The sequence below is a fragment of the Gadus macrocephalus genome, chromosome 10 (genome assembly GCF_031168955.1).
Source record: "Gadus macrocephalus chromosome 10, ASM3116895v1".
NCBI classification, from domain to species: domain Eukaryota; kingdom Metazoa; phylum Chordata; class Actinopteri; order Gadiformes; family Gadidae; genus Gadus; species Gadus macrocephalus.
The window spans coordinates 4,959,599-4,973,339 of NC_082391.1; the positions used below are offsets into that span (position 1 = coordinate 4,959,599).

The window sequence follows — 13,741 nt, forward strand, 5'->3', positions numbered from 1 at the left end:
GTACTGTTCTGTGCTCCTCCCCATAGTTATTGGGTTCCTTTCGCTCATGGTATTGATGCGATGTTGCTGCAGCCCGGTGCATTGCTGGAGGCTAGGCAGCCAATCCCAAGCTCCGCCCCCAGGATACCTCAATCTATGGCATATTGGTCGATATATTGAGAGCGGATATTTTTTACCCTTATATCGGTATCTGCCCCTCAAATCGAATATTGTCTCTAGCCTTGCATTTAAGTAATGAGATTGTATAAACTGAGTTGGGATTAACAGTGTTCTATGTCACCTTAGAGAGCATTAGATAACCTCTGATTTATTTATTTTTACTTATACCTCACACAGACTTCCCATTGAAGAGCAAAAGGGTGCCCACTTTTATTTCCCTGTTATTACAACAAGACACACTGTCCCATGTTTATGAGACCTCGGTTATTTACCTCAAATTCCCTGTGAGGATTTAAAAAGGCTTAAAGAAACAAGTAGAAATGGTGCACAGTAGCACTAGTAATCAGAACTGAAAGTCAGTCCACTTGGTTGAATCCATTCTGGTTTGGGGTTGATTCTTTCTGAGATGACTGTTCTGAATAAAAAATACAGACAGCGATCCTAAGGGAGACTTTCAAAAAACATTGTGCCATGATAACTGGTTGGAGATTACGTAACAAAATATGAGTCCAGTGTGTTTAAAAAAGGGGGTAATCACGATTCACAGTGGGGGAAAAACCTCTATGCAGCATGACGTCAAACCAGCCAGCACTGTAAAGCCTGCAGGATTCACGGCTAGCCTTTGGACTGACAAAGCATTCCACAAGTGCCTGCATGGCTGACGTGACCCATGCTTATGTGGATTAGACCATCAATACAATAGCATTATGAAGAGGTTAAAGGGCATTTTCATACGCATTAGCTTATATGCATAATACAGGGTGTGGCAGATACAACAAATAATGTTAACCGAAATGTTCAGTTCTGACCTGCCCCAACCACACCGATGGACAATGAACAAAACTAAATGTATCTACAACATGGCGCTAGGGTAACAACATGGGGCATTCTTTTGGAATTAGTTTATTTTTGTATTTTTCTTTTTTTTATACATCAAACCTTTTGTTGTTGTTTGCATCATAACAACACCTATACGGATATGACACAATTGTAAAAGTGTGGTTTTTTTTGTCCTAGAAAATTCAGATGAGCCAACTATAACACAGGATGCTCACCCGAGCTCATCATCCTATGACGTAACTGATACACCCCCCATCCATTTATAATTCATTAAAAATGCATAACAAGGGGGAATTGAACTGTTTAAAGACAGTTAAATTCCACAGAATTACTTCAATGCTATGTGACAATTCTATAATAGTTTGAAGGAAGTGTTCAGCCTTAAACAAGATAATAAGGATTGTTGTGGGACTGAAGTGTGCCGTGGTCAGTCCTGGATCTTGAGGACGCTTTTCTTTTCCAAGTCGTTCATCTCCTTCAGGATCAGAGCAACATTGTAGCGAAGCTCCTGGAACTTGGAGACAGGAACCTGAACAGGAAAACCATAAAAACAGTGATTTCTACTCAACAGAAGAGGTGGCACAAGTGTAGTCCAGAAGATAATGCCACTGTCATTTGATTTTTTTTTTTCTATGTCCTAATTATTATTCATCACTATGAGTCATCTTCATGCTATTTCCTAATGGGACGATGAGTCAGTGAATCAAACGCTCGGTTTAGAGTATCACGCCTCCTTTTGCATCAGTGTGTCCCTTAAGGTTTGGACTTCTCATTAGCTAGTGAGACAAAATAAACAATAGTCTATAGATCAATACAAGGGGTGCTTTGTTTGTGTTGCCATGACGTCAATAAAAAACCCATTGTTCTGAATAAATCTCCAGAACTTGATGATAACGACAGAGGTCTGTTAGAACTGTTGCCAAAGGCGCTATTGGCGCTATTTTTATCCTTTCGAGAAACAACTGCTTGCTGGAAACCATTATCCTAAAATAATATCTGTTAATTAGAATATGACGTCTAATTGCATAGTTAGATTTCTCTTTGGTACTCAAAGAACAGGGTAGTGGTTTTAGATGCAAACTAACTTCCAAAATGCATTTTTTAAGTTATCTATGATTTATGAGGTATGATCTGCTTTACCCCAATGTGACCCGATACGATCTGATTGTGGCAGTGAACAAGGCGACAGTCAAGAGCCCACTGGCTCGCTAACCAACTTTGTACAGCTGTCTACAGCGTGGGAAAAGAGTACACATAAGAAGACAGAAGAATTGAAGAGGTTTTAATTTAGAGCAAACATACCTCAAATTGCTGCAGACTCCCATCAGATAGCTTTATCTGCATCAGGACCGATGGCTGAAGAGCTCTGGCTAAGGAACTGGAACAACACAGCAGCAGGGTTTTCTAAATGCTCAGTTGAAGCTCAGGCATTCACATTTCACCTCCAGAAGGTCAACAAGCCCCACAAAATCCATGGTATCATTTTTAATAAGGGCGATAATTCATGGACAGAGTTTAGGATCAACTGTTCCTTCTGACTTTTGGTTGGTGGGTTTACACAGAGGTCCTAGTATCAGAGATCCAGTTTGCCGATTGGTAACCCTGCTCAACCCAGCTGAGATGATGCAGACATTACTTAGCTGCAGCGTGTGCCCAAAAGCCAATTAGGGAGATGTCTTACGGAACATTAGAAAGCAATCCACACACTCTAGTGCAGTTGAACATTATATCCTATCGGACACTCGTTCCGAAACAATAAGCAATTTTCCAAAATACATTTAGACAGAGACGCACGCACGCACGCGCGCGCACGCGCACACGCACACACACACACACACACACACACACACACACACACACACATTATGCATTTGTGGGTATGGAAAGATAACTCTTGTTGGATTAGATAATTTAAGGTAATTAAACAGTGATATACCTGGATACACCGGTACGAGTTACTTTAGTGCAGCGATACTTCAGATACTGAGGGTTCTCTTGACCTTCAGTTATCCCCTGTGAGTGTTACCTGGTAGAGATGGTGACGTCCACGCGCCAGCGCAGCTCATCCAGAGTGGGTAGGTGAGGGTCACGTTCGGACGTCACAGCCTCCAAAGCTGCACGACTGCAAATAAAAAAAGCAACGATTTGAAACTATAAATAGTATTTTTGTCTCAATCACCATGTTGCCACACAGGACCTTTTAGATCATCAAGTTCAATCTACAGCAAGACATCCATTGTAATTTAATTATTCATGCAAACACAGTACAGTGTAGAGCTTCTAGCCCTAATCTGATCATCCACTTCTATACTCAATGTTGCTTTTGAATGGCTGAGATAATACATTACATACCGGCTTCCAAACACCACACTGGCAAAATCTGTGATAAAGTCTTCAGGTATCCTAATAACAGAACAAGAAAGATATATTCAAACTTGATGAAACAATGTTTCATGGTGTGTGTGTGTGTGTGTGTGTGTGTGTGTGTGTGTGTGTGTGTGTGTGTGTGTGTGTGTGTGCGTGCGTGCGTAATGAGGAGCGCGGACTCGCCTCAATTCTCGAAGATCTTCTTTGAAAGCCTGAATGGAAAGAAATCACAAGATCACGTCAAGTCAACAAGATTCTTCTGTCGCATTAGGCAAAGAAACTCTTCTACCGTTAACACATAAGTCCGTACACATAAGCACATACGTCATGTACAGTCACATGTTTGATCATCACTGTTATGGTGATGAACGTGTCCCGTTAGATGCGGCTCACCTCCTGCTTTAGGGAAGAGGTGGGGATGCGGATGGCCTCCGTCAGCACGCGGTACATCCCCGCCACGATGTGACTGAGCTTCTCCTCTGGGATCACGCTGCTCTCCGCTATGCGCCTCATCACCTCCCGGCAGTCTCGGCCTTCTATGCTGCTCGCCAGAGCTGGACACAAGAACAAGGCTGCTTCGTGAGGATTGAAATCGAACAGCTCCTTGAAGCTGTTCTATTGTTCCATGGATACATGATCACAGAAGGTTTAAGTGAGGCGTGCTGGCTGTATTCATGTGAATGTCTTGTTCAAAGTGGCCTGTGGTTTAACATCAATTCAGCTTGTGACGGATGTTGCTAATGGGGTCCATTATTCAACATTGATTCGCTCATCAATAACAACTATCCAACAAGAGGTCCCAGTCTAGCCACTTTGGATAAAACCCTGGTTTATCATCACCCAGAAGAACACATAAGATATCAAGAATTGAAGTAGCATTTCTGACATTTTGACAGTGCAAGTTAAAGCTTTTTTTCCAACGTTTCCGCTACTTTTGATATTTTCCTCAACAATAGATCACATATTTACAGCACATACATGGACACTGTAGTATATTACACTCCAACGCGTTTACCTTTCAGTATTTTCCTAAACATGTCTTGGTCTAACGTTAACGATGCATCCTTCAGATATCTGGACATGGATTCGACCTCAGGGGGGATCCTCCCTCCCAGGAAGCTGGACTCCTTGGTCTGGTGCGACGACATGGTCAACCGTGCAGCGCTATGAAGCGCAAGGAAGGAAAAGCAAGGGATAAAAACACAGAACTCAGAATTAAAGAGCAGGTCGCTCTCTGTTTATGTCTCCACTTCCTGGTGGTGATCACGTGCTCGGCTCGCGCTTCTGTTTATGTCACTACTTCTGGGTTGAGGTCACGTGCTCGGCTCGCGCGCACAGTCGTTTCGCTCGGTAGTGACGTCGTTGCATAAGTGAGAGTGTCAGTGCCAAGAAAGGACATTTTGCAAATGGAGGTCCCGGGAAAGATCCAATAAACGTAAACGGTGAGTGCTTGAACACATTACACGGACGTCCTGGCGGTTACTTAAACCTCCGGTGACGGGCTGAATGTAACGGAAGTGCAGTGTGTGTATGTGTTAGCTCCGGTTAGCTGCACCTGGCATGCTTGCAGTCAGCTAACCCCATCAAGTTGTGTTTTATCGCTCCCCCACTCGGACAACGTGATGTCATTATGGGTTGTTTTTGGTGAGGGGGTCCCCTGCCTCCCTCATGGAAACCTCCAGAGGCTGGAGAATCATGACCCCCTAGCCCTGCTCTGTCAACAACAACACCAAGTCTGGCTAGCGAGGCACACCAGCTAGCCGCTACATGCTATTCGCTAGCAGCTAGCTGCTGGTAGCCCCACCAGAGAGCTTTAATGACTTTAATGTAACGTGATCGATCGACACTGACTTTAATAAAGAATTATCTGTTGGGCTAACATGTGTGATCAACGATCATGGAGCCACTAGTTTGGTTTTACCGAAATCTTTGACTTTAACATGTGGACGTGGAGGACTTCTCACCTTATGGTGTCAATAATAACAACTTCAACTTGTGGGTTTTCGATCTATTGGTGTCTGGACTCAGCAGAGGCCAATTAGAGCCATGATCAAGCGTACAGTTATACAATCACAGAAGATATGGTTTGGTCTATCCATACCAACTTGATTGACGGGTTATATATTTGTATTGGGCTGTGTAGCTGACGTTGGCTGTAAACAAACAACAGTGTCTCCAAGACTGCACAATCTGTGGTTCTTACCGTGGCTTTCTAAATTATACAATGAACTGCCCTGTCTGTGGTGGTTGTGCCACTTAAGCAATGCAATCACAGACAACTTGATATGTCAAAACATTGAGCCTCTTTCTGTGATTCATACAAGAGGCATCAAATGGCTTGTCATTATTTCTAGCCATCATCTTGATTTGCAAAATGGTAAAGCAATTATTGTGTTTGGCATTTCAAAGCTTTGCATTGTCTTTTTATTTTGGCCGCCGTTGTCAAAGATATGGAGTAATCATTTTGTTGGCTTTAGCTACATATATTCAACGTTGTCTCATAACATTGAACTGAGGAGTAAAACATTCAGCCCTTTGCGTCTCTTCCTTTGCAGCGATGTCCGACGCTCTGTATGAGAAGTTCCTGGCCCCCGAGGAGCCCTTCCCACTCCTCTCCCAGAGGGCCAACCTCAGCGACGTGGGCACCTTGGACGTAAGCGACTTTGGGTGTCAGCTGTCGTCTTGTCACAGGACGGACCCACTGCGTCGTTTCCACACCAATAGGTAGGTTAGACGGAGTACATCTGCATGTTGTGGTCGGGGGCCATGGTTGTGGAGTTCAGTTTATCTCTACTGGGAGTCTGGCTGAGCGGGAGTGGGGCCAGAGCAAATTAAACATGAGCTGGCAGATTTCCCTGGCTCCCAGTCTAAGGTAATCGGGGCAGCTCCGACTGAGTTGTATAATTATTCACATCTTAATGGATCGTTTTCAAAGGGAATCATTTTACTGGAGGGGTGTGAGTAACGCTACTCTCTCTCGGTCTCCGACAGGTGGAACCTGACGTCATGTGGAACCAGCGTGGCCAGCTCGGAGTGCAGCGAGGAGCTGTTCTCCTCGGTCTCTGTGGGGGACCAGGACGACTGCTACTCCCTCCTGGACGACCAGGAGCTGACGTCCCTGGACCTGTTCCCCGAGGGCAGCGTCTGCAGCGACGTCTCCTCGTCCATCAGCACCTACTGGGACTGGTCCGACAGCGAGTTCGAGTGGCAGGTATGTGGCTGGTCGTTACCTTATTCATTTAATCGTGGATTCTTTGCTGAAGAAGTGTTATTAAATGGCAGGCATGCGATATTACTAAGGCCTTTTTGTTGAGAAATGTCCATTCTCTGGTGCTTTATCCACTGGATTGTTAACAAAGCAGATGATCGTAAACCATTTAAGCTTATATGTTATGATGGATCTCTCAGAAATAGTATGATATATATATATATAGGTGAAATGAGCAGGAACTTTTTAGTTCTCATCAATGTCATTGAAACTCAATTGTTGTAGACTGTAGACTGTACGAGCGTTCCTTCCGAAACGTGCATCTCAACGCCTGTGTCCTCTCAGTTACCAGGAAGTGACATCGCCAGTGGCAGCGATGTGCTCTCTGACATCATCCCGAGCGTGCCCAGTTCCCCCTGCCTGTTCTCCAAGAGGAAGACGAAGCCCCACCCACACCCCCACCGCAACCTGGACGAGCTTCCCTGGAGCGCCATGACCAACGACGAGCAGGTACGCCCCGAACGCCTCCCAGCGAGGGCCTCATGACAGGGAGGAGAGGCCAGTAACCAGGGATCATGGGGGAATCACCTGCGTATCGCATGCAGAGATTCCTCGCCACCGCTCTGCTTTCACTGAAAGATAACCTAGACATGTGCTTCATGCAACACGCTAAGCACCTGATTGGGCTGAAAAAAAATTTGCACCGATTTTTTTTTAACGTGTGATAACACTTTTTACACATTTTTATTATTTTAGCAGGCGCTTTCATCCAATGCGACTTACAAGATACATACATACATGTACGCATTCACACACCGATGGCGGAGTCAACCATGCAAAAAGAGATCCAGCTCGTCGGGAGCAGTGAGAGTGAGGTGTCTTGCTCAGGGACACCTCGGGGGGCCGGTGATCGAACTAGCAATCTTCGGGTTACCATTCAACCCGCTGTCCCTCCTGAGCTAAGCCGATCCTAGAACAGTTGACAGTAAAGTCAGTGGTAGTGGAGCCTTACCAGTATATTGTGTGTGTGTGTGTGTGTGACCCCAGGTGGAGTACATCGAGTTCCTGAGCAGGAAGGTGAGCACGGAGATGGGCCTGCGGGAGCAGCTGGACATCATCAAGATCATCGACCCCTGCGCCCAGATCTCCCCCACGGACAGCGAGTTCATCATCGAGCTCAACTGCCTCACGGACGAGAAGCTCAAGCAGGTCGGTACTCCAATCTGAAGGGGGCACCTTGTAATAGCTAAGGGTGTAACGATAAACAAAAGTCACGGTACGGTACAGGACGGTATGGTTCATAGTTAAGGGGAACATCTTTAAAAACTGCTTGTTTGTCAACAACGGAGAATGGCCGTATATCAGCAGCAATGAAAACACCAATAAACTTGGTTATGTCATTTGCATTTCTGAATTCCCAGACAGGGGTTGTTGAAATAGTGTCGTGAGCTGGGTTTGCACAGCTCGTTTTTGTTTTCCCAGCAACGCTGATAGTAACACCTGGAGGGTGCCTTTTCAAATGCGTGTGCATGTTAAAGTGCTGTAAGTAGACACGGAGAGCCCTCTCCATAGCCAGAGAGCCTGTCGGAGACCCTCTCCTTAGCTTACGTGCGCATTCAATATTTTTTAACTATCCGTCGATAATAGGTCCATGCGTCGACGCAACGGAGATGGCAAGGGCTGTGATTGGTCCGTAATCACTTCTCCGGTTTGACTTTGCACCTTATTTACTTTGTACATTGTTTCCTTTGCAATAGGGCTGCAACTAACGATCATTTTAATAATCGATTAATCTGATAAAAATAGAAACATTTGTATTTGCCGTTCCGTTTACCAAAAACGGAACAATACTTTGTGAACATAAAAAACTTAACATAAATTCACAGTGCAGAATGAAGTGTAAAAATAACAGGTTTTTGCTTCAACGTCCCTGGGCTATTAAAAATCATATTAAATTATAAAAAAATATATTAAAACACTGAAATAACACAAAATACAATGTACGATATACATTTTTTTTGTGTATTCAAAAATGAAAAGGCTCCTTTCTTTTACAAAGTGCAAAAATTGAGGTTTTCGATTTTTTTGTGAAGTGCCTGATCTGTTAGAACAATAAATGAATTATAAAAAATAAAGAAAAATGCTAATTACCAATCTGTCCACACTGTATTTGTTTTAGTATTGACATTAACGCAGCCTTTATTGGCCTATAGATTTGCCCCTTTGGACGGTACATTCTGAGTACAAAATTCAGAGTGTTAATTTGGGATCCTGGCTGCTATGGTTCATGTCAGACCCCATACATTTTTGTGAAAAACTATATGGGGTCTGCCCTTAACCATGTCTCAGAGTCTCCAATGGAAGCGCCATCAACACTTCCATCGCACTACAAAACAATGATTCACAAACAAAACCGCAACCGCACACCATAACCCCCCCCCACACACACACACCTCCCATCCAGCCGTACCCCTCCCTGTGGACCACGAACCAGTCTCACCCATGCCCCCCTCCCTCCCAACCCCCCTGCAGGTGCGCAGCTACATCCGGGAGCACGGCCCCCGGCAGCGGACGGCCGGCAGCGCGCGGGACAGCTGGAAGCGTAGCGGCCACAGCAGCGCCAGCACCAGCGGGGTCAGCGGCGCCAGCAGCAGCAACGGCAGCATGGTCAGCTCGGCCTCCTCCTCCGCCGGCTCCACCAACTCCAACTGCGTGGCTGGTAAGGGGGGGGGGGGGCTTCGTTGGGTGGGACCTAGCGCTGGGCCCTGTGGTGGGGGGAGGGTCTATGGTGGGTGGGACCTGTGCGGACGCAGGGGGGGCGTGTTGTCAGGCACAGAGGCAGCTGTGTTTGTAACACGTTCTGATAGGGCGGGGCGATTCAATCGGATTTCGATCTCGATTTCGATTTTAGCGTCAAACGATTACAAAACTAATATAATCGTTTTTTTGTTATTTGAGAACAGCTGGATACATATCTGTACATTATTTCTGATTTGAACATTTTCTTTTTGACCATTTTGTATATTTTTTTAAGGCGAAATTTCAAAGTTCTCAGTTACAAAGTGTTTTTAGGAGAGACATGCTGAATAAATACACCATGTTTTCCAACTCAAAAATAATTTGATGATGATTTAGGACCAACAAAGCTGTCTCATAACGCTTGTCCTGGATCTGCTCCTTTATGTCCCGGGGCACAGGGAGTAGACTAGGCTAGTGAGGAGGATTGTACTACCCTGGTACTTACCGGAGCAGACTCATAATTAGTGTTTTGAGTGACAGCTGTGTTTGTCCTATAATGACCTCTCTGGGAAAGGGGCGTGAAGTTTACTGATGGAGTGGTCCAAGTGGCCGGTCCCCAGCAGGCGTCTGTCGACGGCTCTATGAGCCAGGCTGTGTCCCGAGCCGTTCCTCAGCTCCTTGTTTCCCTCTGAACGCCGCAGGCGCCGGAACGGCGTCCGCCTGCAGCGGCGGCAGCGTGGCCAACATCAGCCGCGCCCACAGCGACGGGAACCTCTCCAGTGCCGCCGAGCGCATACGAGACTCCAAGGTGAGGGGGGGGGGGGGGGGGGGGCGGTGTGTGTGTGTGTGTGTGTGTGTGTGTGTGTGTGTGTGTGTGTGTGTGTGTGTGTGTGTGTGTGTGTGTGTGTGTGTGTGTGTGTGTGTGTGTGTGTGTGTGTGTGTGTGTGTGTGTGTGTGTGTGTGGCTGTTTGTTCTGGCTTGCGCCTGCAGGGTGTGTCATGAGTGCCTCACCCCCAAACGCTTCATTCCAGAACATAGACATCCCTGCTTATGTGAGCGACGTCCCAGAAGTGCTTTGATCCGTCGCGCCGTTCCAGGACACGACTTCACAGCTCCTCTCTCTCTCTCTCTCTCTCTCCCCCCCCCCCCCCCCCCCTTCAGAAACGCTCCAAGCAGCGCAAGCTCCAGCAGAAGGCCCAGCGCAAGCAGCAGCTGAAGGAGCAGCGGCAGGCCCGCAAGGAGCACCTGAGCGGGCTGTTCCTGAACGAGGAGGTGCTGTCCCTGAGGGTCACGGAGGAGGAGGACCGCGTCGGGGACGACCTCGACGTGCTGATGTGACCCCAGTGAGCCAATCAGTGCTCCCTCTAGGCCTGTCCCCTCCTCCCCCCCCGCCGCCGATGCTGCTGCTCTAGCCCCGCCTCCCCCCCCCCCCCCCCCCCCCTGATCGCATGCGTTAGCATATGAACAGCACAACACGCCCCCCAGCGCAAGTCCTCGTTAGAACAAAGGCCTTATTATACCGATTAATTTGTGTAGATGTTATTGCTTTGTGCATGCTCGCCCTTCTCCTGCCAGCGCCGCTCATAGTTATGTACTCATTAGTCAACAGCTGGCTGACACTGTCGGCAGCCTCCTAGTATTGTAAGAGTTCTGGTGAGAGATGTACAGTAGGTAGTAGCTACCAACTGCGCCAAGGACTGTAGTGAGTAACGCTAAAGTTTAGGAGCTCTCCTATGTTTGACAGCTGTTTCTACTTATAGGACCTGCTTTTAGCCCGCTTTTAGCAAACGTAGTGGCATCTTTGAGACTTTTAGAGCCCAAAATTCGACATGCTTTTGCTTCTGCCATCGTCGACGTCGTCTGCCCTTAATGGAGGGATCCTCCTGGGAGTCCTAGATGTTTAGGCCCTCTACTGCTGCTTCTGCCAGCCAGAGACGGACAAGACCCCGACCTGCTCTAACCCTCGATCAAAGATGTAAAAAAAGTGAACTGAGGAAATGCAAACTCTTGCTGTCACGTATTTCTAAAAATATGTACAATCCTTTTTTTTTTGCTTTTTTCTCCCTGCAAAGCTTTTCATTTATGAGACTTTTAGAACCGACAACCTTGGTCGTTGTTATCATATGAAACCTCAAGAGACATTAAGGACTATTAGAGCAAATACACATTCTGCTGTGCAATGGCTCACATCCAGACCCCATCACCTTAACCACCATTCAAACGTTATATTTTTCACCAGCAAAACATATCTGAAGAAAAAGGTGAAGATTAATGCATAGTTTTCCAACAATGCTCTTAAACGACGTCATGCTGAATCCTAACTGACGTTAAGTTATGAGCGTGTGGTCTCCGTCTCTCTCTGGCCCTGCTGCTGTCTGCATGTCACCGCACTGACCCACCCTCAGGCCTAGAGGGGCCACCGACCCACCCTCATAGGCCTAGAGGGGCCGCTGACCCACCCTCATAGGCCTAGAGGGGACACTGACCCACCCTCATAGGCCTAGAGGGGCCACTGACCCACCCTCATAGGCCTAGAGGGGCCGCTGACCCACCCTCATAGGCCTAGAGGGGACACTGACCCACCCTCATAGGCCTAGAGGGGCCGCTGACCCACCCTCATAGGCCTAGAGGGGACACTGACCCACCCTCATAGGCCTAGAGGGGCCACTGACCCACCCTCATAGGCCTAGAGGGGACACTGACCCAACATCAGAGGCCTAGAGGGACCACTGACCCACTGCATGTAGTCTGCATCCTCCGTCACCCCCACCAGGTCCGACGGGTCACTAACCATACAGCTTGGGACTTTATTTGCGTAGTTATAAGCACACAGCGGTCGTCTGTGTCATGTAAATAAATGGTCAATAAGTTTAAATAGTTGGCTTCTGGATCTTTCTGACTTGCGTGCGTCTCTGTTTTAAAGCGGTTTTAGATCCCCCTCTCGTTGCGTTCTTGTGCATCCACCAGGATTTGACGCGTTTCACGTTTGTACAAAACGAGACCAACGTCGTGTTACTGATGGCTGGAAAGTTTGATCACCTGATCAGGTTTTAATAATTTAACTGTTATTGGTGAGGTCTTCATTGTGATTGTCCTGAACTATTCCTGTGTTTTCATATGCATTGGCTCGGTTTGCTTTGTGTTTCTTTAGTGTGCGCGTGTGTTGCAGGTCTCATCATTAAGGATGGAGATGGCTTTAGGCTCATGCTTTGTATGAGGCGCGGTGGTAGAACTAGTCTCGTCAGGTCCGCTCTTGCAGAGCTCAGGCTGAATTGGGTTCTCGGTGAGCTTATGCATTCGAGCCATCGAGGTTGTGTTTGCATCGCGCTGTTTCTAGAACGTGTGGGCCCAGACGAGTTAAGGGCAGGTAAGATGCTCTATGATCTGAAGTCTGGCGCTTTTGTTTGTTTCTTATCCCCGGTCTGATTGAAGTATTAGGTCGTATCGTATCGTGTCTTTCATTTTCCATTTCTTTTCCTTCTGGTTCTGGTCGTTTTCTCTGACATCGACCTGTCCGCTCCAGAGCTCTCTGTCGCCCCCTTGTGGACGCTCCCGGTTCTCGAACGCAACTTTCACTTTGACCTCCTGACTGTTTCTGTATGCTGGACATCAGCCTTCGCTTCTGTCCCCTTTGTGAAGTTATGACCCTAATATTACAGCCATTATAATGAAAAAAAAAAAGTTTATGTATTGAGTAGTGACAAATTAGTAATCTATTTTGAAAAATAATAAAAAATAGCCTTTTGAAAAAAAAGAAAAAAAACTAGCTGCAACACAATCCTAAAAAACTAATTGATGTAAATATATTTGCGTTTATCTGACATTCTAAGCCCCTGATTCTCTACTGGAATGTTAATACTGGAATGTGCTGAGGAGTTTGCATGTTGTATGTACTAATGACTAGTGACATTTAAATGGTACCAGTAACGATCAGTTGATGTATGGGATTACACAAGGCGGAAAGATGACCATCCCTTACCAACATTATTAGTATTTATTGCTAGGATGTCATCTTCTCGGTAACATCACCCGGCCAGGCCGACCTGCTTGTGATCTCTGGCCTGTTCATGAACTGTTCACTGGATGTCGCCTATTGTAAACGGCTGCTCCCTGAACATATACTGGCTCACACAGGAGACTGCTGTCTGCTGGATAGACCCCATGTACTGTGCTCTGGGCGAAATACATTTAATAAATAACATTGTTGCAACCTATTACTGTCGTCTCTGAATCTACTTTGTTTCTGTTGTCGTTTCCTGCCCTGTAAAGGTTGGGTTATGCCTTTGAGTGTAACAAGCTGAACACGAGCTGGGCATTTTACGCAATGCTATGTTGATGCTAACATATACTTTCTGAAACTGAAAGATAAACGGCTTTTTAAAAATATTTGCATTTTTTTATTTAAATAGTATGCTGGTGGACGACACA

General features: G+C 46.4%; 2 protein-coding genes and 1 long non-coding RNA gene across 3 annotated transcripts; 1 reads left to right on the forward strand and 2 right to left on the reverse strand.

Annotated features, from left to right (window-relative positions):
- Nucleotides 1–344: 344 nt before the first annotated feature.
- Nucleotides 345–4,653, reverse strand: commd5 (COMM domain containing 5). The gene is made up of 7 exons (XM_060062178.1): nt 4,382–4,653; nt 3,760–3,920; nt 3,550–3,578; nt 3,352–3,402; nt 3,026–3,121; nt 2,302–2,377; nt 345–1,528 (listed from the first exon to the last, which is right to left on the reverse strand). Exons 1-7 carry the CDS (start codon nt 4,512–4,514, stop codon nt 1,427–1,429), a joined length of 648 nt encoding a protein of 215 aa, XP_059918161.1. The 5' UTR covers nt 4,515–4,653; the 3' UTR covers nt 345–1,426.
- Nucleotides 4,654–10,930, forward strand: fam199x (family with sequence similarity 199, X-linked). Its single transcript, XM_060062172.1, has 8 exons — nt 4,654–4,808; nt 5,922–6,090; nt 6,358–6,577; nt 6,920–7,084; nt 7,622–7,783; nt 9,107–9,293; nt 10,015–10,121; nt 10,475–10,930. The coding sequence occupies exons 2-8, from the start codon at nt 5,924–5,926 to the stop codon at nt 10,649–10,651; spliced, it is 1,185 nt and encodes a 394-aa protein (XP_059918155.1). The 5' UTR covers nt 4,654–4,808; nt 5,922–5,923; the 3' UTR covers nt 10,652–10,930.
- Nucleotides 10,931–11,108: 178 nt separating this feature from the next.
- On the reverse strand, nt 11,109–13,513 carry LOC132465505 (uncharacterized). The gene is made up of 2 exons (XR_009527599.1): nt 12,022–13,513; nt 11,109–11,713 (listed from the first exon to the last, which is right to left on the reverse strand). It is a non-coding gene; the product is annotated as an uncharacterized LOC132465505 (long non-coding RNA).
- Between the last annotated feature and the right edge of the window lie 228 nt (nt 13,514–13,741).